The sequence below is a fragment of the Mauremys reevesii genome, linkage group 20, assembly GCF_016161935.1.
Source record: "Mauremys reevesii isolate NIE-2019 linkage group 20, ASM1616193v1, whole genome shotgun sequence".
In the NCBI taxonomy this organism is placed as follows: Eukaryota; Metazoa; Chordata; order Testudines; family Geoemydidae; genus Mauremys; species Mauremys reevesii.
In genome coordinates, this window is record NC_052642.1 from 13,235,591 (window position 1) to 13,258,040 (window position 22,450).

At 46.9% G+C, this 22,450-nt stretch overlaps 3 protein-coding genes across 10 annotated transcripts in view; 1 reads left to right on the forward strand and 2 right to left on the reverse strand.

The window, feature by feature from the left end:
- Positions 1-355: 355 nt before the first annotated feature.
- LOC120387398 (F-box only protein 39-like) lies at positions 356-4,437 on the reverse strand. The gene is made up of 4 exons (XM_039508094.1): positions 4,300-4,437; positions 1,700-2,889; positions 1,315-1,491; positions 356-530 (listed from the first exon to the last, which is right to left on the reverse strand). The coding sequence occupies exons 2-4, from the start codon at positions 2,711-2,713 to the stop codon at positions 402-404; spliced, it is 1,320 nt and encodes a 439-aa protein (XP_039364028.1). The 5' UTR covers positions 2,714-2,889; positions 4,300-4,437; the 3' UTR covers positions 356-401.
- A 1,580-nt stretch (positions 4,438-6,017) lies between these two features.
- Positions 6,018-22,450, forward strand: part of SLC13A5 (solute carrier family 13 member 5) — a 52,713-nt gene continuing 36,280 nt past the window's right edge. Inside the window, exon 1 of the mRNA XM_039507785.1 lies at positions 6,018-6,095. The gene's annotated coding sequence lies outside the window, so the exon portion shown is untranslated. The remainder of the gene's footprint in view (positions 6,096-22,450) is intronic.
- XAF1 (XIAP associated factor 1) lies at positions 8,616-20,575 on the reverse strand. 8 transcript variants are annotated; one of them, XM_039507794.1, is made up of 10 exons: positions 20,460-20,575; positions 19,612-19,742; positions 18,759-18,842; positions 15,629-15,764; positions 14,782-14,838; positions 13,583-13,778; positions 12,100-12,167; positions 10,975-11,322; positions 10,126-10,195; positions 8,616-8,774 (listed from the first exon to the last, which is right to left on the reverse strand). In XM_039507794.1, exons 3-10 carry the CDS (start codon positions 18,788-18,790, stop codon positions 8,761-8,763), a joined length of 921 nt encoding a protein of 306 aa, XP_039363728.1. In that variant the 5' UTR covers positions 18,791-18,842; positions 19,612-19,742; positions 20,460-20,575; the 3' UTR covers positions 8,616-8,760. The 8 variants fall into 8 exon arrangements, with proteins under 8 accessions (XP_039363728.1, XP_039363726.1, XP_039363720.1 ...); XM_039507792.1 differs by having other exon boundaries at positions 13,520-13,778; XM_039507786.1 differs by lacking the exon at positions 8,616-8,774 and having other exon boundaries at positions 10,085-10,195; positions 13,520-13,778.

The window sequence follows — 22,450 nt, forward strand, 5'->3', positions numbered from 1 at the left end:
GGCCTCAGTTTCCCCATCTCTAAAATGGGGATAATGATTTCCTTTGTAAAGCACACTGAGCTCTACTGATGAAAAGCATTATATAAGAGCTAGGTATTATTTTAAATGTGACTGTCCTGGCAGAATAATATTCTCTGCTTCCTTCGGTGCCATTGCAAAGACAAGACAAAATAACAATGAGACACTGCGGGCCATCTGCAAAAGCCAGGATTTTAATACGTGGGCCTCTAAAATTGCTCACCGCTTGTTACAGTTCTAGTGGGCTTTCCCTTTCAGTGGCTTTCCCTTTCAGGGACATTGCTAATACCATTAGTCTCTGCACAGACTTCCTCAGAGGAACAGATCAGACATTTCCTAGTGTGACTGGTTTTTATTTTAACTCCTGGCTCATCACACACTGCTCACACCATTGGGTAGGCGATGACAAAATAATTAAGCTCTGAGTCGATCAGGTTTCTGAACTTCTTGTAAATGTCTCGCAGCAGTCGGTCCTCTTCGCTGGTCTCATGCCTGGCTGTGTAAATCCTCACCTGTGTGGATGGACAGCAATCACAGACACGCAACGCAGCCGCTGCAGTTAAGCTAGTAATAGGGAGAAGCCCGGGTGGCTGTTGAGACTGCTAGATAAGCCAGCCAGCTAATAAATGGGGTCAAATCCTGAAATCCTTACTCAGTTTTTGCTCAGACAAGATTCCCAGGGCCGTCAGTGAGAACTTCCTTATTACAGACTGAGTGAAAATCTGGGCTTCCCCGCCTTTTGGGATTTCAACAGCAGAATAGCTGGGAAAAAGAGTGCCTCATTCTCTGCCCCCAGAACCCCTTGATCCCCAGGATCAGCTCTTGCCTCTCTGCTGGAGGCACAGGGCTCTGGGGTTCTGCTAACTCCCTGGCAGGATGGTTTCCCCTGGCTGCAGCTGTCCCTGCCCACGATTCAGGAGAGCATCCCTATTCAGGATGGACTACAAGCCCATGTTTAAGTCTCACTGAAGTCAATAGGACTTAAGGATGTGTTTAAATGTTTTCTTGAATAAGGCCCTTCTTTATAGGGGGCTCCCCAGCACAGAGTGGGATTCTGGAAGAGGTGACACTGGGGTTATCATGACCTTTTCTGAGCATCCTCTGTGGGGCTGATCAGGACTTGGGAGACCCGTCTCTGCGAGTGGACCTCGGGAATACATGTAGGATTCTTACACCGCCTCACAACCCCTTTCCCTGCATATTAATGGTAACGTTCAAACCACATTCAGAGGCAGGGCTGCATTCAACTACATTTTGACGGGGTGGAGGACGGGAGGTTTGGGAAGAACTTTTTACCTTCATGGTACACAAGACACATTTCCCTTCTGCCCGATTTTGCAGCAGCCTCTCCACAAATGCCACACTGAGGAAGGCCCAGACTTTGAGGAAGAACAGCCTCTCGCACAATAACACAAGCTGCAGCAGCTCCTCATCCAGCAATTCATGGTCATTGTTGAATTCGAGCGTTAATTTCTTGAAAATAAATAACAGTGTCAATGTTGGTACCAACGGGCAGGGCAGTTATGTACGGGACTCATCTCTTGTGAAAACTGCCTTGTGGAGCTCTAATGACCTCATGGGTCAGGGTTTCACTTTTACACTGACAGTTTGGTACAACGCCCACACGGCCACCTGGTTAGATTAGTGACAAAACGATAAAATGTTGCTGTTCCCACCATACCTGCAGACTGTGCTTGTATGCTGGTAAGAGATTGGTGAGGGTCGGCCTCATCGACCAGTCCGGGTCACTGAAATAGCAGCTCCGTAGACTGATGCTCCTGAGTGGGATCTCCGCTAAGAGTATCCTGGCTAGACTGTTGTGCTTCATGACCCTTTCAAAGAAAAAGTTCACTTTCAATTTGGGTGCTCTCTTGGCTAGGTTGGCCCAGGACATCCCCCAAACCACCTGCCCGTGAGGGTCATGGATGTGGCACTTGATGTTTATAGTCCAGAGAGAATGGGCGTTGTGCTCGCACAGGATGTCCAGCAATTCATCCGAGATGCAGTTGTAATTGAGAGTCAGGATGACCAGGTTGCGGAACGTGGACATAGTCTGGTGGAACAAGGGGCTGCTGTAGATGGAAAGATGGTGGCTGAAGAAGTCTTCTATGTTGATTTCGGAGGCAAAACTTTTGTTTTTCAAGTAGCTCAAAGAGCTCAAAAGCTCACAGCCTTCTTCCAGCGTCACTCTTGCTCCTTTCAGGTTGAGATAATCAAGGTGCTTGCTCATTCTTTTCAGGAAAGTACTTACGTTCTTGATAAACTGAGTCCTGATTCCATTTTTCCAGACCAATCGGTCCAACTCCAGGTGCTGAATAGTCAGGGATACCAGACGGCTGTTACATTTGCCCAAGCGCGAGAGAAGCCCCCTCATAGTCACTTGAAATTTTCGGGTCAAGACAGCATTGTAAGGATTCAGGAACTTGATCTCTAGGTGTTCCAAGTACTTGCCAAATCTCTTGACGTACCACAGAGCAGATTCAAACTCGGATGTGTTTGACCTGGATGGCCGCCCACTGAAGGTGATTGTTCTGGTTCTCCAGAGAGAGCCTGAATACATGGCTTGATTCCATTTTTTACAGACTAAAGCAGCCCGAGATCTGTCTCTGTCGTCTAGCCACCAGAACATGTTGCTTAGGCAGACGTCAGGCAAATAGGCCCAGCAACTCTGCTCTGGTTCACTGTCATCCTCCATGAAGGAGACAGTCAGTTCCTGTTGGGTGCAGAATCAAACCTAGATGGTTTCTAGATCAGGAAGTCTGTGGCTAGTTTGTTTGCTGCAATGAGAATGTTCCAAGTGAATAGCAAAAATCCTGCCTCTTTACATCCGAATGCTGGTGACCACATGAGCTCTTGGGTCTAAACTGTGATCTAATCAAAAGAGAAAATAAGCAAATACTGTTATTCTGAAAGATGCTAATGGCTGCCTTCAAGTGGGTCTGTGATCCAAAAACAATGGCAGACCAGGTTAAAGCAATGTGTGTGCTAAGCATCCTTCTTTCAAGCTCAGTGGAAGGAACAATTAACCCCCTTTATGTAATGATAGCTGGAGACAATAAAAGGCATGAGGACTAAGAGGAGCTAAATCACGTGGGTTGAAAGGCTTACTTGATTGCCAATGTAAGGGGCTAGGGCATTGTTTTGTAAGGTGTGCACACAAAAGCATGCACATGTATTAAAGGAAGCCAGCAGAAAGCCAGAGACCCCGCTGTGAGTGCGACCCTGAGGTTGAGTGTTCATTAAGGAAAAAAGGTGCGTTAACTTGAGTTAACTAAAGTAAACTAGGGAAAACAAGACAGTTTATAGTTTTCACGCAAGTTAGCGGGTCAAGTTAAAAAGCACCTGCTCACTTGTGTGACAACTTCAACTGCCTCATCTTCACTAGGATTTACTTCAGGTTATCTAACTCATGTTAAGAATATACCTCGTTTTCTCCAGCAAAGACGAGGCCTGGGAGGAAACAGAGAGACAGAGCTTTTGGGCACAGAACTTGCTGGAGTGGCAGTCCTGGGAATTTCTGAGCAAGGAAATTGCCTGTTGTTTGTTTCTACTTTGTTCGGGGAGACAGGACTTTATGTACATTCTTTGTAACAGGATTGCAACAAAGAAATACCTGACACATTATAATCAATTTCTCCTCTCAACAGAAACAACCTGGCAAAGCTCCAAGCGTTGACTCACTGCTCAGGCCACAGAGGCAATGGTAAAATTATAGCAACAGCAAAGGACACTCGTTCAGTTCCTTGACCTCCAATAATGCTTAAACCTTCAATGGTAAAATGATATAGACGTTCCAGATCAATTTGTTAAATTTTCTATCTATGCAGACTCCAGAAGCTCCTGGAAAATACCAATGTAACTGAAGGTGGCCTTGCTCAAGTTATTTCTTGAGCAGCCTCAACCCAGTGTGCTTGGTACTGTACAAAGAGCTGCTTTCCTTTGCACTGCACAGATTAACTGCACTGCCTGAGATGAACCAGCGAAACCTGCTGATTTCAGCTGCTGTTCTGGGTTAACATCACAGCCTATTTTGGGAGGCACTGCAAAGGCCTGCGAAGCTTTCCAAAAAACTTTGAAAATTGGTCTATTGAAACATCACATCCAGGGAGTCAGGGAAATAAACATTACGCTGTTCAGCCAATGGAGTGATCCAATTATTCAGTCCATTTTAGGAGTCCAGTGTGGTCCAATGGCTAAGGCACAGGTAGGGAGTCAGGAAATCTGATGGAGGGCTCTAAAAATGAGATGCACAAGGCATGTGATGCAAGAGGAATTAGTTACCGGTTCTGATTTCCATGCTGGACTGGTGGGAAGGCATTCATACCCCAGCACTCTTCCCTCTCTGAGCTTGTCCTGGCAGGGCTCAGTGGGCACGGAGACATGTCATGTGCCTGCACTCAGCCATTATGAGGGAACAGCAGATAGCTTCTGTGATGTCGCAGGCACAGCCTGGCTTTATCCCAGTACAAATGGGGAGGAAATCAGCTGAGCAGTGTCCTTGATGTGAAGGCAGGAAGTAGAGAAAGATGCATTGCTTGGGAGCTCAGTGCAAACAGCACCCAAGGAACCTGGGGGGCTGCTGCAGTACATCCTCCCTTTCCCTCTATGAAACCAGGTGATGCGTCTGGAAGCTGAGATGCAAACTGCAAGGGAAGAAAGTGGTGCGTGCTCCAGCTTTTAACCTAGGGGCCCCAAACCTCATGCATGCAATGCAAGCTGGTTTCCACTTATGACAAGATAGTGCTTCCATCCTTTTTGAGACCACTCCACGCAAAACAAGTGTATGGAATAATCTGCACATATTTGCTCAGTTTTCTGACACTGGGTTTTTATTTGCTTGAGGAAGATGTTAGGCCATAGTTTCTCGCATAGTTTTCACTTATTTAACATGTTAGGGATCAGATGCATCTGAAGCTGGTGGATTGTGAATAGTTTTGCAGTCATCGGAGCGTGAATTTATCTTTACACAGCACTCAAGCTTTAGGTTAAGTAGCTAAAATCACTTTCATCCCTGCGGCAGTGAAATTGGAAAGAAAGCTGTACTCTCTCAAGCACCACCCACAAGTTGAGCCCCACCCACTCGTGAAACCAGTATAAAATGCTACTCACAGTATACTGTTCAGATTTGCCTAATATGATCATCCCTACGTGCTTTGATTAGCCGTGAAAGTAAACAAGGCTGACATTTGAACCGTCAGTCTTAACTTCAGCTGAAACTTAAACTTCAGGTTTAACACCCAATTGAGATGAATGAGAGCAACTCCCAGCTCCCTGCGCTATGTCCACATACTCAAGCAGACTTGTCACTGTGTCAGTACAGCTTTTGCAAATTCTCTTTGTCACAACAAGGGATATATATTTATATTTACACAAACACTTAGTTGCTCCATTCAACCCCAGCCCACTTGGTTTAATTGTTGTACCACAGTGTCTTGTTTTACATGCCACCTACATGCCAGAGAAGTTAAAAGCATGAGTGCACCAGGGTTCTACAACCTTATAACTCTGATGGGCCCGAACCAAAGCCTGTGCTCAGCGAGGAGCATCCCAGGGTTGCGGGTCTGATTTACAGCTCAAGTTCCATCTCTTGTTTTTTGATGGCTGTCCTGATGTCACTAAACCCAAATGGCTGCTATTAAACAGAAAGAGTGGGTAGCAAGATAATCCAGTTCTGCTCTTAGACGCCAGTGGGAATTGCACACGCGTCTGAAGATCAAATTTAGCCCATACAGAGGATGTAGCAGTTGGTGGCAGGGCCAATCTAGTTATTGTACTTGTCAGCTCTCCATTACTGTAGTTATCTGAGCACTTCACAGTCGTTGATGTTGTTATTCTCACAACATCCCTGCGAGTTAGGGTAGTTGTAAGGAGGTGGCCGGCTCCTCTAAAGGCCAGGGGGCACCAGCCCTGTTCCATTATCACACCCAGCTGGGAAGGGATCAGGTGATCCCTATAAAGGGCTGAAAGGGGCCCGTCGAAAAGAAAACTACAGAAAGCAAACAGGCTTCTGTGGCAGGCCTTGGAACAGAGGGTGAGACCTTTGTTGTCTGCTTTGGTCAAGGGACTAGCTTTGTTTGGTGAGTTTTGTGTCTGAATAATAAAGTCAGGGAGAGGGCTTATTCCAGACTCTGGGAAGGGGGTCAGGCCAATGGGCTACAGAAATGCTACTGACTGTTATGCCCCTTGTACAGATGGTAAACTGAGGGCTAGAGAGGCCAGGTGACCTGCCTGAGCTCTCACAAGACATCTGTGGTAGAGCAAGGATTTGAACCTAGCTCCCCCACTTCCTAAACTAGGAGCCTAGCTACCAAACTAGCCTTTAGCTAATCCAGCCCCCCTGCAGCTATGTCTCTATCTGCTTCCTAGGGCTAAGCAAGCAGGTGTTTTTGGAGTCTCATGTCTTTGGTGGATTCATCCCTTCTATGAGCAGGGCCAACACCCCACAAAGGCAGTGAATTTGTTCCTATCTGCCCTTGTTTGCAGGGAGCTAAATGCTTCTGTTAAAACCTGTACAACCTCATTGACATAAGGGAGATTGGGGAGGCAGGGGATGTGCAGGATTATAGCAGACTTAGTTCTGGACTCCCAGGGAATTAATGAGAGGCCAATGCTGGGGGTGGAAAACTTTGTTCCAATTGAATTTAAAACATTATTGTTCACTCACTTTTTTTCCTCTTCTCCTTGGACCCCTCCCGTAATCAACCTGTTGTGTTAAGCTAAATTTATTATTTCTGGTGATGTGGTGCTTAACATGATTTCCACAATCAGTCCCCGCAAAGTCTGAAACATTTGCTGTAGTTACTGTGCTGTATTGCAGTACCACAGCTCGCCCTGTCAATGGAGGGAGGGGATTCTACTGACAAGTGCTGTTTAGAACAGTATTTCGGGGTGGGATTGAAGCTGTTTTTAGTTCAAAGGATTTGAAACAGACCCAATTATAATTCATTTACTGCAAATAAAAGTCTGGGACTCAAAGACCCCAGACCTAGGCCTCAGTGTGCTGTGCAGACAAAAATGAAGAGACTAATCTAGTAGATCTTTCTATTATAACAAAAATGTATTGGAGTAGCCCTGAGGAACAAACCCCCATCAAGGATCAGGGCTGCATCGTGGGAGGGCTCTGCACAGACAATAAACACTCTTTGCTTCAGAGACAATACAATCTTTTGGATTTTTGCACATTACAATGACCTGGGATACTAAATTTATTATCCTATGCACACCTGTAAAACAAACACATTATTTTACATTCAGTAAGAAACTGCTACAGAGTGTGAGTTAGTCCTTATACCCCCAGCTACACACCCATTCTCCCCAAAAAAGCAATTATAGCTATCGATATTCCATAACGTGGAGTTGTTCAGCAGCTATTTAGGATGGGCTTGTCAAAAGCAGCGGACGTCTTTAAAAGTCAGCTACTGACTTCAGTGGAAGCAATGAGTTAGGCTAGTGCTGGCAGCCTTGGAAAAATCCCATCCTGCTTAGAGCTATCCTGTAGGTCTCGTTTCGATAGTCAAACTTGGTTCATTCTGATAGCTGGATGTTTTGCTGATGAGAACGTGAGACGGGAAGCAAGGGGCATTCGTCACGTTTCAGTGGCTTGGAAGCCCGGCTTCTTCAGATAACGTAAATCAACCTTCATTTTCCAATGGATTGATGAACTGGCTGCGAACGCACTTAGCAAACAACTTCACGTGATCGCTCTGCTCCGCTTCCAGCAACCAGTGGATAGGATCACATACAGCTAGGAGCACTCCAGTGCAGGGAAACCATGGTACCAATGAAATAACCTTATTTGTTCACAGTTAACATTTGTATATGTTCCCACTCAACTACAGTTCAACAGCTGCCTCAATATACAACCCCCACTTGTTGTGCTGGAGATTTAACTTTTCCACCATTTGCCCCTCTCAGTTCGTGGTGAAGCAGTTTGGGCTCAGTAGCACCAGGGGCTGAACACTCTCATCTGCCAATGAGGGGTTAAGCCGTGTGGGCTATAGTCCTGCAGTCCATGGCTAAGCCCCCATAAAATTCAATGAGACCAGTATCTAGCCCTTTGTTGTGCCGGGTCAAACGCTATGAGTCATTGAAGTCAATGGGAATGGCAGATGCTCGGCATCGGGCCCAAGGAATCTATAGTGCTTCTAAATTCCTTGAGGGAAAATATTTCCCCTCAAGGAAAGTGACCATGATGCATAGGCTGCTCTCAGGGGTGTGTGTGTGTGTATGTGGCTGGGGGAGGAGCCCAGCAGACCTGAGTACAACCTGTCTAGTGGTGTGGGATGGATCACTATGGGACATTAGGGTCAAAGCTGAAAGCCAACACCTTGTACTTGGCCCACAGTGCTTCCACTGATGCTTTCTTCTGTTACGTTCCTGCCCCTTCAGCCACGACGCACCAGTATAGCTGAGAGGAGAATGGGACCTTTAACCTCCGCTCTTGTAACAGGCAGGGCACAGAGAACAAGTGAGTCCCTAAGGCAGGACTACGTGTTAATGCCCAAAAGGATGGCACTTGTTGGGGCACAGCTGTGCATAGCTTTTTGGGGAAGCTTGATGACGAGCCTATTTGGCTCAGAATAAATTTCCGAGAATGGTTCTTTGTTCTCAGTCTAGTGTAGGAAGCATGATGCTTTTATTCGCTATGTATAAAGCCATGTGTTTAGAATGCCGTTACTAGCGCTGAACTGAAGCCTGGGGTCTGGTGGGGCATCTCTGGTTCCAGTTTCTTCCAGGAGTGCCTTAGAAAGGCTCCTCTGTAAAACAAACAAAACCCAATGTAATTTTTTATTTTATTTTACAATGAATAGGTAAGCCTATGAAGGTAAGCCCTTACCTCCCCCCACCCATTTTGACTGAGTCCATTAGAACAGTCCAAAGTACAAGGAAAGTGAATACAAACTATGTAATGAATGGGTAAGTATTTCAAAATACGATCCTGTAGTCCATAGTCAGCCAAAACTCCCTTTAATTTCACACTGTGGTGCATTCTCTGTTTTAGTTGTATGATATCTTTCAATGTGTAAATATGCTGCCTACTGAGAAAGGCAGCCATTTTGTGTTCAGGTTGGTGCAGTCTGTCTGAGGAGAGACATACACTGTATGCTCTTTCATGGACTTTTGTTCTTGTTTTTTTCCCCTTGATATAAAACAAGGATAGTTCTGGCTAAAAGTATAAGGTAGCATTTTTGTCTATGGAAAATATTATACAAAGCAATGGGAGATTGTCCTGAGTAAGGACTGCAGGATTAGGCCCAACATCCTTATAGTTAGCATCACTTAGGCCAGATCTGTGCACTGCTTTTGCACTGGTATAACTGTCAGGGGAATTATTATTATGGTTTTATCAGTACAGTTACACTGGTACAACCCCTAGTGTGGATGCCAGTATACCGGTATAAAGGTGCCTCATCACTTATGCCCCTTTGCATACAGAAATAAACACCTTTAGACTGGTATAATTGTGCCCAGTCTAGTGGGGTTGTACTGTTTTTATTATAACAGCATAATTGAAGTCGTATAACACGGGTGGGTGCACAAGCCCTTAATGAAGATGCGATTACTAGAAACTTGTTGTTGGTTCTCAGTGTTGCTGTGCATCTTGAGTACCTAAAATCCTGTCTATACTATATACAAGGACAGCAGGGAGCTGATTTTAAGTTCCTAATGGTATGAAAATCAGATATGTTTGTTTTAAAGTCTCCCACAGGAGAGTGGCTATGAAATTCAGTATTGAGCGGTGGCAGCTTATTCAAGTGGAAAGAACATAAGGCTAGATGTTGGGAGCACCCAAGTTCTAGTCTTTCTGCCTTAACGTGTAGCTTTTGGCAGTTGCAATGCAGCTAGGGCCAAATTTAAGCATTCCTACTGAGTTAGCTTGACAAGGGCACGGGGGCCTGGAAGATCAGAGCATGTTTTCTAAACATGGAGACTGTACAGGTATACATACCACTATCCTCATTGAACTACCCAGCTGCCCAGTGATTCTTTGATCTTTAACCTTTCCAGAGGCACCTGCTCTGGGAAATGCCCCATCATCCTGATTAACCCAGCACTGTAGATGTCTCTAACTGAGTTCTACCGTATTTCTTAGAAATATTATAGTACCTTGTTTTCCAGGACTCCATTTTGGTTTCCTCCTGAGACTTTGCAAAGAAGCTAGACGCAGACATTTTCTCTGAAGAAATGAATAATAGTGACAATGAATACAAAAGAACATAGCCCTGCATCCTTAAGGTATCCACACTTGGTTAGGAGACAACTGGGTCCCTGCACCAGGCCTTGAGACCTGAGGCTAGCCCCGTCCCCCCTACAGCATAACCCTAATCACACTCCCCATGCTGTATTTATGTATTGGGAAGCATATTGGGAAGTGAAGGGGGAAGAAGAGGACGAGTACCTTGCAGGATCTGACCCTAGAGTCAAGGGGCCTGACTCTTAGTTACTCCATTACTGCATTTGAGGCAGGGATGGGAGGGAGATTAAAGGAGGTTTTAAGCCATCTTTGCCACCTTTGGCGCCCACTTCCCCTCTGCTGGGTAGGTGCCGCCCCTCCCTGCCCTTGCCCCGCCCCCATTCCTCCCCTTCCCCAAAGTCCCCACCACCTTCCCCCAAATCCCCGCCTCTTCTCTGCCTCCTCCCCAAGTGTGCTGCATCCCCACTCCTCCCCCACCCTCCTGGAAAGTTCTAAGCGCTGGCAAACAGCTGTTAGGTGGCAGGGGGGCGGGACGCGCTGGGAGGGAGGGGGAGGAATGGGGACGCGGCACGCTTCGGGAGGGGGAAGGAGGTGAGGAGGGAGAGCTTGGCTGCCGGTGGATGCTGCGCACCCGCTAATTTTTCCCCGTGGGTGCTCCAGCCCTGGAGCACCCACAGAGTCGGTGCCTCTGGCTGTCCCCAGCACCCCTTCACTGTCCACCATCACCAAGAGTGTGCAGCGGGGTACGTAGCATTTCTCACCTCGTGCTTCCTTAGAGTCGGACCTGGGAGGAGGATATTGCACTGGGAACAGGTCACCAACACATCGTAAGTCATTGGGTCTTCAAGAGCCTTAGGCAGTACGGGATCCACTGTGGCAGTGAAAGCAGGGCGGCCTGCTGACTTTTTGTTCTTCAGTGGCTTGAGGGAGGGCCTGGAGGCAGAAGATAAGTCCTTTTCCTTCCGCTTCGGGCGAACGTCCTTCCATGCCATGGCTGCATTCTCACGGGGGGGAGACGTAACCAGAGAGGAAGGTGGGAGTGGGCGGGATTTTGTAACTGACTGCCTGGCGAGAATCTCTGCGAGTTTGGAGAGCGGGCTGCACTCATTCTGTGGCGGACAGTTAAAAAGAATAATGAGAGAACAAAGGAAATAGCCAGATGGTGAACCAGTGATGGGTGCCCTTGATGGTGCTGGGAAAAGGTATAGTCTGCACAGCGATTTAATATAAGAAAGAATTAAAAACATCAAAATGAGATAATGGGAGACTAAATGCCAGTAAAGATGGGGGTCTTAAAAAACAGTGGGGAGGGAGAAAAGTTCTACAAAACTGACTACAACTAAAAGTCCCCTCTGGGGTGGGGGAGTCAGTGTTTGCGGGTGGTTTACAAAGAGAGGAGGATGGAGTCCAGGTAGATGCTCCAATGGGGAGTGAGGTTCTCATTAGAAGCTTCTGCAGCAAAGGCACCATCAAACTGGCTTAAAGGTTAGTGGCAGCCTTTTCAGAACAGAGACCCCCTCAGGGCAACAGAGCTGGGGCCTTCAGGGCTTTATTAACCAGTCTATCTCAATGTGCCACTGCCTAGGCAGTGGGTGAGAAGGATGCAGGGGGCATGGAATGTCACAGCTGTTTGCATTCTGCATCAGCAGTGGGAGGCTAAGAGCCCTGGAGGAGCCGTGCCAAACAAGGACTGGTGCTAAGGGCCAAGCTCGTGGTCACGAGAGCGTGTGTAGCTGTTGCCAGCTGGCCGTGGGATAGCAATGGCTGTGCAAACTGCACAGCCAAAACATGGTGTCCTACCGAATCCAACAGGTGGCTTTTGACAGAAAAGGCCTGGCTTGAATGAGGCCCAAGCTCTTTGCGGGGTTAGCTCCCAATCCACTTACCAGGTGTTGGAGGTACTGGTCATCCGGGAAGCACTTATTGCACTGCTGGCAAAGATTGTCACTGAGACCTTCAGAGGAAAAAGGGAAAGGGATCTATCGGTAACGCGCAGAGCTGGCATGAGTCAGTAAAATACTGTACCAGGCTCCTCAAACTCAGGTCACGTTGACCGGTCCTAGAGGCACCCGATCCAAACACCACTGAACTTCAAGGGACCAGAGCCTAAGGCCGATATGGATCTGGACTTCACTGTTGGCTCCTATTAAATAAACTCAAGTTCTGACCTTCCCTCCCTGCTGAACTTTGGAGTGGTTGAAATCTGAGTCTGGATCCACATTTCGCACCTCAGGCCCATCTCTACTTAGTGCTATGCTCTGTATCCCCCATTGTTCTTCATGGTGCCTACCAATGATTCTGAGGAAGGACAGCGTTCACAAATGATCACCCACTTATCCTGTCACCCTCTGGCCAGGCCTCTTGTCTTACCCAACAGAAAACCATCCACAGCCCCAAGGGAGCATGATGCTATTGAACACGTCAGTAATGTGCCTGGCTGTTGACACTTCAGTAGGAAGAAAGCCCATCGCTCAAATGTGCTACTTTTAAAGGTCACTATAACAGGCTGGCAACATGGACTCTAAATACGCTACCAGCTTAGCAGGCGCTGAACCTGGTGGGACAGGCTTAAGTGGGGTTTGCGTCTCTGAGATATAATATCCGGAGGTGGCAGTGCCTCTCTGGAGAGAGAGGCTCTAGGGTGTGGGCTCCAAGAGCAGTCAAGCTTGAAGATGAAGCCAAACCCCAGGAAGGGGGTGAGTTTGTTGCGCTTCAGCTAGTGTGTTTGCAAAGGGGCTTGTTTAGTCACTCTCAGCAGTTTGCAGTAAAAGTAGGATTGTTATGCAAACTTAATCAGCTTGGTTTACTGGGCTTGGGGTCCCTGCCTGACAGAGAACACTGTCCTCCAGTTCTTGCACACCAAAAATCGCCCTTAAAGCCAACAGGAATTTGGGGGAAAATAAGGAATGGTTGATCAGGCCCTAAAATGTCACTCGAGCTGAAAAATCAAGGGTGTGATTTTTATTTACACTAAAGCCCTTTTACATTGCCAGGGGCCTCTTGTAGACAAAAATAAGGCCCAATGTTTGAGTTATGCTGCTATACATGCCGAGCAACTCCACTGACATCAACAGAGCTGCTCTGAATTTACAATTGTGGATGTAACTCAGAGCAGAAATTGCCCTTTAGCTGTGGCTGGCTAGACAATAACCCCTTGTGGGGACTTTCACACTATACAGGACAACCTGGATTATCAAGAGTCATAGAGAATTGTGAATACAGTAACTACAGATAACTGGGAATTTCCAAAGCAACAGGTGCTGGAGTGACGTGACCCTGTTACAGATCATGAGGGATTTTGGGTACCTGAGGGTGGGAGAATCGAGGTTTGATGAGCAGACTCCTCACTGGGTTGATAGTGCATCTCACCATTGCTTGATGGCTTCTTGCCATTCTGACAAACGTCTTTGTGCTTGTCCAAGTCCTTGTACATGATGTATTTGTTACACTCCCAACAGAGCTCAGTGCGACTACCGCAGGCCTCCTGGTGCCTCTGCAGCTTATTGAAGGGCATTTCCAGCTCACAGAATGTGCATTTCAGTGATCGCTCATTACATTCATAGGACTGCATGTGAGCAGAAGAAATTATTGCAAACAGTAAATCAAAGCTGAAAGCATAAGGATGTTGGGCTGCAGCAATCGCTGCCAGCTCTGAAAATGTCCCCACTAACCATAGGCACCAACTTCTCCTGCTGCTGGTGGGTGCTCAACCCCCTGCTCCACCCCCGGTCCACTCTGCCTCTGCCTCCATTCCAACCCCTTCCCCAAAGTCTCCGCCCCCTCCCTGCCCCTATTGGACCCCTTCCCCAAATCCCCGCCCTGGCCCCGCCTCCTCCCCATAGCGCACCGCGTTCCCACTCCTCCCCCTCCCTCTCACAGCTTGTTATGCCGTGAAACAGCTGTTTTGCGGCAGGAAGCATTGGGAGGAGAAGCGGGGACGCGGCGCACTCAGGGGAGGAGGCGGAGGTGAGCTGGGGCGGAGAGGGACAGGGAACTGCCGGTGGGTGCAGAGCACCCACCAATTTTTCCCTGTGGGTGCTCCAGCCGCAGAGCACCCACAGAGTCGGCGCCTATGCCGCTAACTTCTCCATCCTCAGCTTGTTCCACATCTCCTTCCTAACCATTCCCACCGTCTGCTTCTCCCACCTCAGCACTGCACCTTCTTGCAGGTCATCCCTCTGCTTAGAACGGCCTCTCACTTTTCAAAGCCTCCTCCCTGGAATTGTGAGAGACGTCAACTTGGACGGCAGGGCAGAAGTGCCACTGTCCATGAAAAGAGTGGGCCCCATGAGATGTGCAGAGGTCATAGACTCTCCTAGACAATCCCTGCAAAACTACGTGGGAAGAGGAGGGTAGGGACAGTGCGCACCATGCTTATTTAAATGTAAAATGTTCTGTTAAATTTAAACTAAGGAACGACTGTCATGCTTATGCTGTCTGACTTGAGTGCTGTTACATTTCAGCAGGCAAGATGTTTATTTTGCAGTCGTTCCTTTTCAGTGCATCTCAAGGTGATTTGTCAGAGATGATCTGAATAGGATTCTGATATTATACATCGCTCTACTCACCTCATGATTCTCCAGCAGGTATTTCTGCATGCTTTGGTGACACAGTTTACATCTGACCTGAAAGTGAAGGGGGAAAAGATTTAGTAGGTTGCTTAGGGGAAAATACAAAACAGATCATGGGGGAACCCTACAAAGATGTCTGGTGGCATCTCATGCCAACTCTGCTTTGGGCTAATTGCCTAGGATGGTGTCTCTGTTTTCATCCCATTTGATGAAAAGCTGGTGGAGATCGTAGTTTTTGCAGCAGGGACTGAGCTATGTTACGCAAGATTTAATGGAAAATACAATTCTGATCTGGCTGTTCAAATGCAGGATTTGGCCATTTTATTCAGGCATCCAAACCTGAAAGTTCGCCAAGCTCAGTGCTAAGGACAAGAGCCACAAAGTTATTTAGGGTCCTAACTCCCATTGATTTCAGTGGAAGTTAGGAGCCTATAGCCCTATCGATATAGGGACAGATGTTCAGCTGGTGTAAGATATCATCTCTCTATTGACATCAGTGGAGTTATGTTGATTTACACTTGCTGAAGATGGCTCCAGTAGGACCTGATTCCCCGTTCTGTTACGCTAGTTTTATGCACTGAAATCAATGGCGTTACACCAGCATATAATGGGCATAACAGAGTGGAGTCAGGTCCATGTGTTCTGTAGGCCACAAACCCTCAGCTTGAGCATGTAAGTGCCATGTGGCTGGATGGGAGCTGTGAGCAGGAAGGAGAGGATATTTTCTGCTCTTCAGCTATGGACGTTCGTTGCTATTTGACATCCAATAGCATGGCCGGGCTAAAATGAAACCTAGCTCATAGCTGGGAGCTCTTGTTATTTCAGGAAATAGAGCAACTCTCACCTGCTTATGTTCTTCTTCTTGATGCTTCTCCATCTCCTTTAGAGCAATAGGTTCATCGCACTCTGGACAGATAGCGAGAAACCGCATGCAGTGGGCCTCGTGGAGAGAGAAATTGGCAGCAGACACATCTCGTTTACTGTGTGGCATGGAAGGGGGAAGGAAAGGAATGTTACTGGCCCTCCTTTAACTCAACTGGCTTGTCCCTGAACATTAGAGATGAATATTTATAGTTGTGCCCTGTTTGAGACATTTGGACTCCATTACTGAGGTTGTGCTGTTCTACTCTGAACATCTTTAAAGGGGACAGGCACTGTCAGTGGATTTAGGCCCAAAATATCTGGGTCTGATTCTCCTTTCACACATGTGCGAATCAGGAATAACTCCAGCTGAGTCACACAGGGGTAAAGTTGATGCAAGAGGAGAATTGGGCCCTATATTCAGATGGGGAGCTGCGAAGTTTGGAGGTGGATTCTAGCTGTCTTCAAGTTTGGAGAACTTCGGTCTTCAATGGATCTAGGACACTGTACATCAGTTGAGGATCTACTCCATAGAGTTTTGGTCACGATTATGATAATTTGTTTAGGATTCCCAAGGCTGGGAAGATAGGTATGGGTTCCTGCTAGGTCAGTGGCTCTCAACCTTTCCAGATTACTGTACCCCGGGGTTCTCAAACTGGGGGTTGGGACCCCTCAGCTGGTCGCATGGTTATTATATGGGGGGTCATGAGCTGTCAGCCTCCACCCCAAATCCCACTTTGCCTTCAGCACTTATAATGGTGTTAAATATATAAAAAGTGTTTTTAATTTATAAGGGGGGTTGCACTCGGAGGCTTGCTATGTGAAAGGGGTCATCAGTACAATAGTTTGAGAACCACTGCTGCACCCCTTTCAGGAGACAATAACAGGGTTCAAAAAAAAAACTAGATAAGTTCATAGAGGACAGGTCCATCAATGGATATTAGCCAGGATGGGCAGGGATGGTGTCCCCGGCCTCTGTTTGCCAGAAGCTGGGAATGGGTGATAGGGGATGGATCACTTGATGATTACCTGTTCTGTTCATTCCCTCTGGGGCACCTGGCATTGACTACTATCAGGAGACAGGATACTGGGCTAGATGGACCTTTGGTCTGATCCAGTATGGCCGTTCTTATGTTCTTGGGAGTCTGATTTGTCTTGCGTACCCCCCAAGTTTCACCTCACTTTAAAACTACTTGCTTACAAAATCAGACACAAAAACACAAGAGTGTCACAGCACACTAGTATGGAAAAATCGCTGACTTTCTTATTTTTACCATATAATTAGAAAATAAACCCACTGGAATATCAATATTGTACTTACATTCCAGTGAAAAGAGCAGTATGAACCAGTCAATGTCTGTATGAAATTTTAGTTTGTACTGACTCTGCTAGTGATTTTTCTGTAGCCTGTTGTAAAACTAGGCAAATATCGAGATGAGTTGATGAACCCCCTGGAAGACCTCTGCATACCCCTGGCTGAGAACCACTACCCTAGGCTGCCATAGTGACCCCTGCTATTAATGGGAGGATGAAGAGACTGATTAGCCTGGATGGGGGAACTTTTGGGGACTTAGCCAGAGAGTTAAGTCATTTTGGTGGCAGAAAGAACCATTGGGCATGAGGGGAAACTGAGGCACTGGCAGGGTTTGAAGGCACCTTGCTACAGATCCCTATTCCAGATTTTATGAAAACTAACTTTCCCTGTAGGCTGGTTAGTCCATAATCAGGGAATTCCCTCAGCTTCTTTTGAAGCAGTTGGTACTTGCTGTTGCCAGAGACAGATGAGTCTCTGGTCTGACCCCGTCTGGCATTTCCCATGTTCCTAGGTGTGTGCACATAGAAGCAGAATGTGGACAGTAACCAATGGGGAAGGACAGTAACCAACAGGGAAGGTCCATGATAAAGAGAAAAAGTGTGTTTTTTAGAATACAAAAATAGTTTAAAAACTCTTGGCAGCTTGTTTGTAAAGTTTAACACAAAGCAGATAACCCTTCCAACCTCATTGCTGCTGGCTGCCTCAACAGCCCGCCCTGCCCCTGCCTTCCTCCTCACTGAGGGGAGCTCTTTAGAGCAGTATCAGAGTGGTAGCCGTGTTAGTCTGTAGCCACAAAAACAACGAGGAGTCCGGTGGCACCTTAAAGACTAACAGATTAATCTTAGTCTTTAAGGTGCCACCGGCCTCCTCATTGTTTTAGAGCACCAGCTCTCAATCTTTCCAGACTACTGTACCCCTTTCAGGAGTTTGTCTTGTGTACCCCCAAGTTTCACCCCACTTAAACTCCTTGCTTACAAAGTCTGACCTAGAAATAAAAAACTGGCAGTGTACTGTTACTGAACATTTGCTGACTTTCTCATTTTGCCATAGAATTATAAAATAAATCCACGGGAATATAAATATTGTACTTTCACTTCAGGGTATAGAATATAGAGCAGCATAAACAAGTCATTGTCTGCATGAAATTTTAGTTTGTACGGACTTTGCTAGTACTTTTCCTGTATCCTGTTTGTAAAACTAGAAACTTATCTAGATGAGTTGATGTACCCCCGGAAGACCTCTGCGTACCCCTGAACCATGGGCAGTGGTGAGCTGGAGCCGGTTCCCACAGGTTCCCAAGAACCGGTTGCTAAAATTAGACCTCCATGGAGAACCGGTTATTAAAGGGCCAGGGGGTGGGCAAAGAACTCCGGTCCGTGGGCTGGACCATCCTGTTGCTCCCAGGATTCCCAGCTGGGGAGGCTGAGGCTCCCCCGGCCCTTCCCCCCAGCTGCAGCGGGGCCAGCCACCGGCACCAGCTGGGCAGCTCAGCTGAGCTCCTGAGTCATCCTGCAGCTTTGAGCTGCTGGCAAGGTAAGGGGGGAGGGGGCTGCAAGCTCTAGAGTTGCCAGGGGGGGCAAGTGGGGCAATTTTCCCCAGGCCCTGCAGGGGCCCCCGGCCCCACAGGTATGTGTCCCCCCGCCCCAGCCCCTCCCCCAATTCCCCCCCCCCCTTAAATCAGAACTTTTTATAGGGAACCGGTTGTTAAGATTTTGGCAGCTCATCACTGACCATGGGGCTAGAACCTCTACAACCCTCAGATATAAATATCACACCAGGGAAATAAAGGATTTCTTACCAGTTCTTGCAGAACTTGCTCTCCTCCTCCATGGTTTCTCTGGGGCTGTGCCCCTCTTTCTCTTTCGTTATTTATTTTGTCACCCTGTACCGGAGAGAAATGAAACTGAAACTGCCTGTCATACTAACCCAACCCTAAATCACCGGTCTGCCAACAAAATCTGTGAAACAGGAAGAGTGCGTGTGAGTAGGGAGGGGCAGTGTTTGGTGGTGGTGGTTGTTCTCCCAGAGCTGGGGTGAGTCCGGTCCTGGAATGGACTCAGAGCCAACAGATCCAACCAAGTCTCCAGGTGCTGTATTTGGGGTGGTATTTCCACCTCCTTCCTCTGTGTCCCAAATTAGTTTGAATACAATCAGTCAGTGGCTCTCAATCTTTCCAGACTACTGTACCTCTTCCAGGAGTCTGATTTGTCTTGCATACCCCCAAGTTTCACCTCACTTAAAAACTACTTGCTTACAAAATCTGACATAAAAATACAAAAAGTGGCACCGCACACTGTTACTGAAAAATGGCTGAATTTCTCATTTTGACCATAGAATTATAAAATAAATCAACTGAAATATAATACTGCACTTACATTTCAGTGTATAGTATATAGAACAGTATAAACCAGTCATTGTCGGTATGAAATTTTAGTTTGTACTGACGTCGCTACTAGTGCTTTTTCTGTAGCCTGTTGTAAAACTAGGCAAATATCTAGATGAGTTGCTGTACACCCTGGAAGATCTCTGCATACTCCCAGGGCTATGCGTACCCTGATTGACAACAACTGCAATAAGTAATTTGCCTAGTGGCACGCAGACTTTTTTCTCTGGGGCTGTGAAAGCCTCTAGAGGGAGGAGGAGCTCTTCACCTGCTCAGCTCCAGCCCTGAGGCTGCCTATGATGAGATGGCCAGTCTGCAGTCAAACTTCCTGGTTGCAGGGAGACAGCACAGGGATCTGTTCCTCCACCCCCTTCCTGCCTGTTGCTGTGAATTCCTTTCCTGAGGACAAAGAAAACATGAATGGCCTTCAGTGGATTCCTTGGTCCTTGGCAGACAGCCTTCCTGGTGACCACAAGAGGGAGTTAGAATGCCCTTGTTTTCCTCTTATTTTTCTCTAACTGGGCTTTGTGTGGCTTGCACTATACAGTAGATCCCAGCCCTGGTCTAATGGGTCTTTCCCATCTCCTATTTAGTCCAGAACCCATGCAAGTGCAGGAGATGGTCCTCTAAGAAAAGGTGCATTGGGAATTGAAATGTGAACCTGCCCAATATTCATTTGACTCGGGACAAAGACCTGACAGATGAAGCAAGATGATCACAAGGAAAAAACGCCCAGCCTGTTTTCAAGTTGTCCCTGTGTGGGAAACTAGTCGAATGTTTCACATCTAGGGCATTTTCTCAAAGGTCTTAGAAGGAGCCCGGCACCCGCTGGCTGTTAAACCAACCTTGTATGACATTTTGCTTATAAATGAGCTGCAAGTTTCCCTCCATCCATAACGTTTTATCCTAATGGGTGAGCACAGGACTAGGAGTCAGACTTGGTTCTAGTTGTGTCGTAGATGAGCCCTAGTTTAAGTGAGTTTGTGTGGGGGAGAACGTAGACAGAGCATCATAAAATAAAAAGCAGATAATCTAACACACCCCAGGCTAATCTCACGATGAATCTCACTCAGTGGGCTTCAGGCTGTCTTGTTACTAGTGTGGAAGATTACTTACAGCTTGGTGTTGGTAGGTAGCTTAGAAAGGTTACCACCACCTCACCAATCCCCCATGGTGTCTGTATCTCCTCCAAGCCACATCCTCCTTTGTTAGTACAGCTCACTGGTCTCTGACCATGTGACAATGTCCATTGTTATTTTAGCCAATCAGAAAGAGCCCTATGGCCTGGTTTCCAAGTTCAGTTTCCCATTAGCATTTGGGCCTTGCATCAGGCCACGGGTCTGAATCCCTTTGGGATGACTTTGCTTTCATTCATTCTCCCTTTGTCTGTCCAGAGAACTACCAATGGGAAAAAATGTGCATGTGGCTGCAGGGTGCTTCTCACCATTGAAAGATGGTTGGTACCCGTGGCACTTCCTATTAACTCCTAGTGCTCATAGAGCACCATTTATCATAACTCTCAAACCACTTCATAAAGAGAGATCATGATCCCCTTTTTACATACCAACAAGGTCACCCGGCAGGCCAGGGGCAGAGCTGGAAATAGAGCTCAGGTTTCTCAAGTCCCAGTCTAGTACCTCTAAGCGCAGTGCCTCCCTGTGGAGACAAGTCTTGGGTTTTGGGAGTGTAACACTTCCAGATCACTCTTGGGCTGGCTTTTTGTTTTGCCTAATAACCCTCAATCCATGTCAGGAGAACTTTTTTGGTATGAAGAAAAGCAAATCTTTAATCTGTGGGCCTCAAGCCTCCCCTTTGCCCCAGTACAAATATTGTGATGGTTGGGATCAGCGGGGGCACTTGAACTTGCAAACGCACTAGATTTAAAGGGCAGGGGTCGTGACAGGACATTTTCAGTGACTGGTTCTTGATTGTGGAATTCACTCTCATTGGTCCAACACACAGTTGGGATCTGTTGATGTTTCCAGTCAAACTGCAAGTCATCTTTTTGTTGTGTAGTGAGCTGACTGGGATATAGGTGGTTGTGGAAGAAGGCTTGTGTGTGTGTTGTGCTGGGATATTTCTTTTTGGCTGCTGATCCACATGAAATTTGGACTAAGTGTAAATCATTATAAGGCTCTAGATTTCTAGAGATGCACTTCTAATGAATCACAGGGAATAAGCTAGGGGGAAGAGTAGTAGAATTCTGTTCCATTGCATCCCTTCCTCATTTCAATCCTGGTAGAATTCTTTTCGTTAGGACATCCTGGTGGACAACCTATGTCCTGATGACGAAAAGCCTGTATCAGTGAATGGAAACATGAGATTACTGCAGCAGTAATAATGGAAACAAATTGTCACACTTTATGTTAAGGTCCCACTTATAAATGGTTTATAACCAGTTAATAGGTGTTATAAGTACGTTACAGACACAACAATATGTTAGAGATAGTAATAAGCGCACCAGAGGAGAGTGATATAGATGTTTATAAGCTATGTATTGACTTGTTGGATTCTGTAAGACTCTCTAGCAATTGATTAGCCATCTATTAAAAATATATTGGTTAACCTTTAAATGGGCTCTGAAGATACAGTGACTCAAATATTAGTTGCAAAGGATTATACTTCATATTTATTATTTATTGTAATGCCCGTGATCTGCTAGGTGCTTTCCAGTCATATAAAACACTCAGAGGGGCTCAGTCGAAGGATGGACAGTTGGACAGGTGGATAGACGTCAAGGAAGGGGATTTTCTGGGCAAAGCAACAAGATTTGCTATAATCTGGATTTCTGCTCTTGTACCTGAGCAGCCTAGAGCAGGATTTCTCAACCCGTGGGTCGGGACCCCAAACTGGATCTCCAGAATGTTTCAAAGGGTCGCATAGCAGCTCCTGTTCCCTGGGGGCTAGCTGGGCTCGCCTCCCTGCTCCAGGCACTGCAACTTCTGGGGTCCCGGTGCCACTCACGTTTAACCCAGCTGTCATGATGACGGGAGGCCAGGTAGGACAAATTTGAGTGAGTGGCCCTGCAATCGTATGAGCCAGGTCACAACTCTACTCTCACAAATTTGGTTCAGTCAGGGGGGCAGAGCCAAAACTGAATGACACTG

Bases quoted from the DNA above. Each gene is read 5' to 3' on its own strand.
- XAF1 (XM_039507786.1), bottom strand. From the start codon at position 18,790: ATGGAGGAGGAGAGCAAGTTCTGCAAGAACTG. The intron at 15,765-18,758 runs GTAAGAAATCCT...CATGCCACACAG, and splicing joins AGCAAGTTCTGCAAGAACTG to TAAACGAGATGTGTCTGCTG. The intron at 13,779-14,781 runs GTGAGTAGAGCG...GCTCACATGCAG, and splicing joins ACCTGCTGGAGAATCATGAG to TCCTATGAATGTAATGAGCG.
- LOC120387398 (XM_039508094.1), bottom strand. From the start codon at position 2,713: ATGGAGGATGACAGTGAACCAGAGCAGAGTTGCTGGGCCTATTTGCCT. The intron at 1,492-1,699 runs GTATGGTGGGAA...TTTATTTTCAAG, and splicing joins CATACAAGCACAGTCTGCAG to AAATTAACGCTCGAATTCAA. The intron at 531-1,314 runs GTAAAAAGTTCT...CCATCCACACAG, and splicing joins GTGTCTTGTGTACCATGAAG to GTGAGGATTTACACAGCCAG.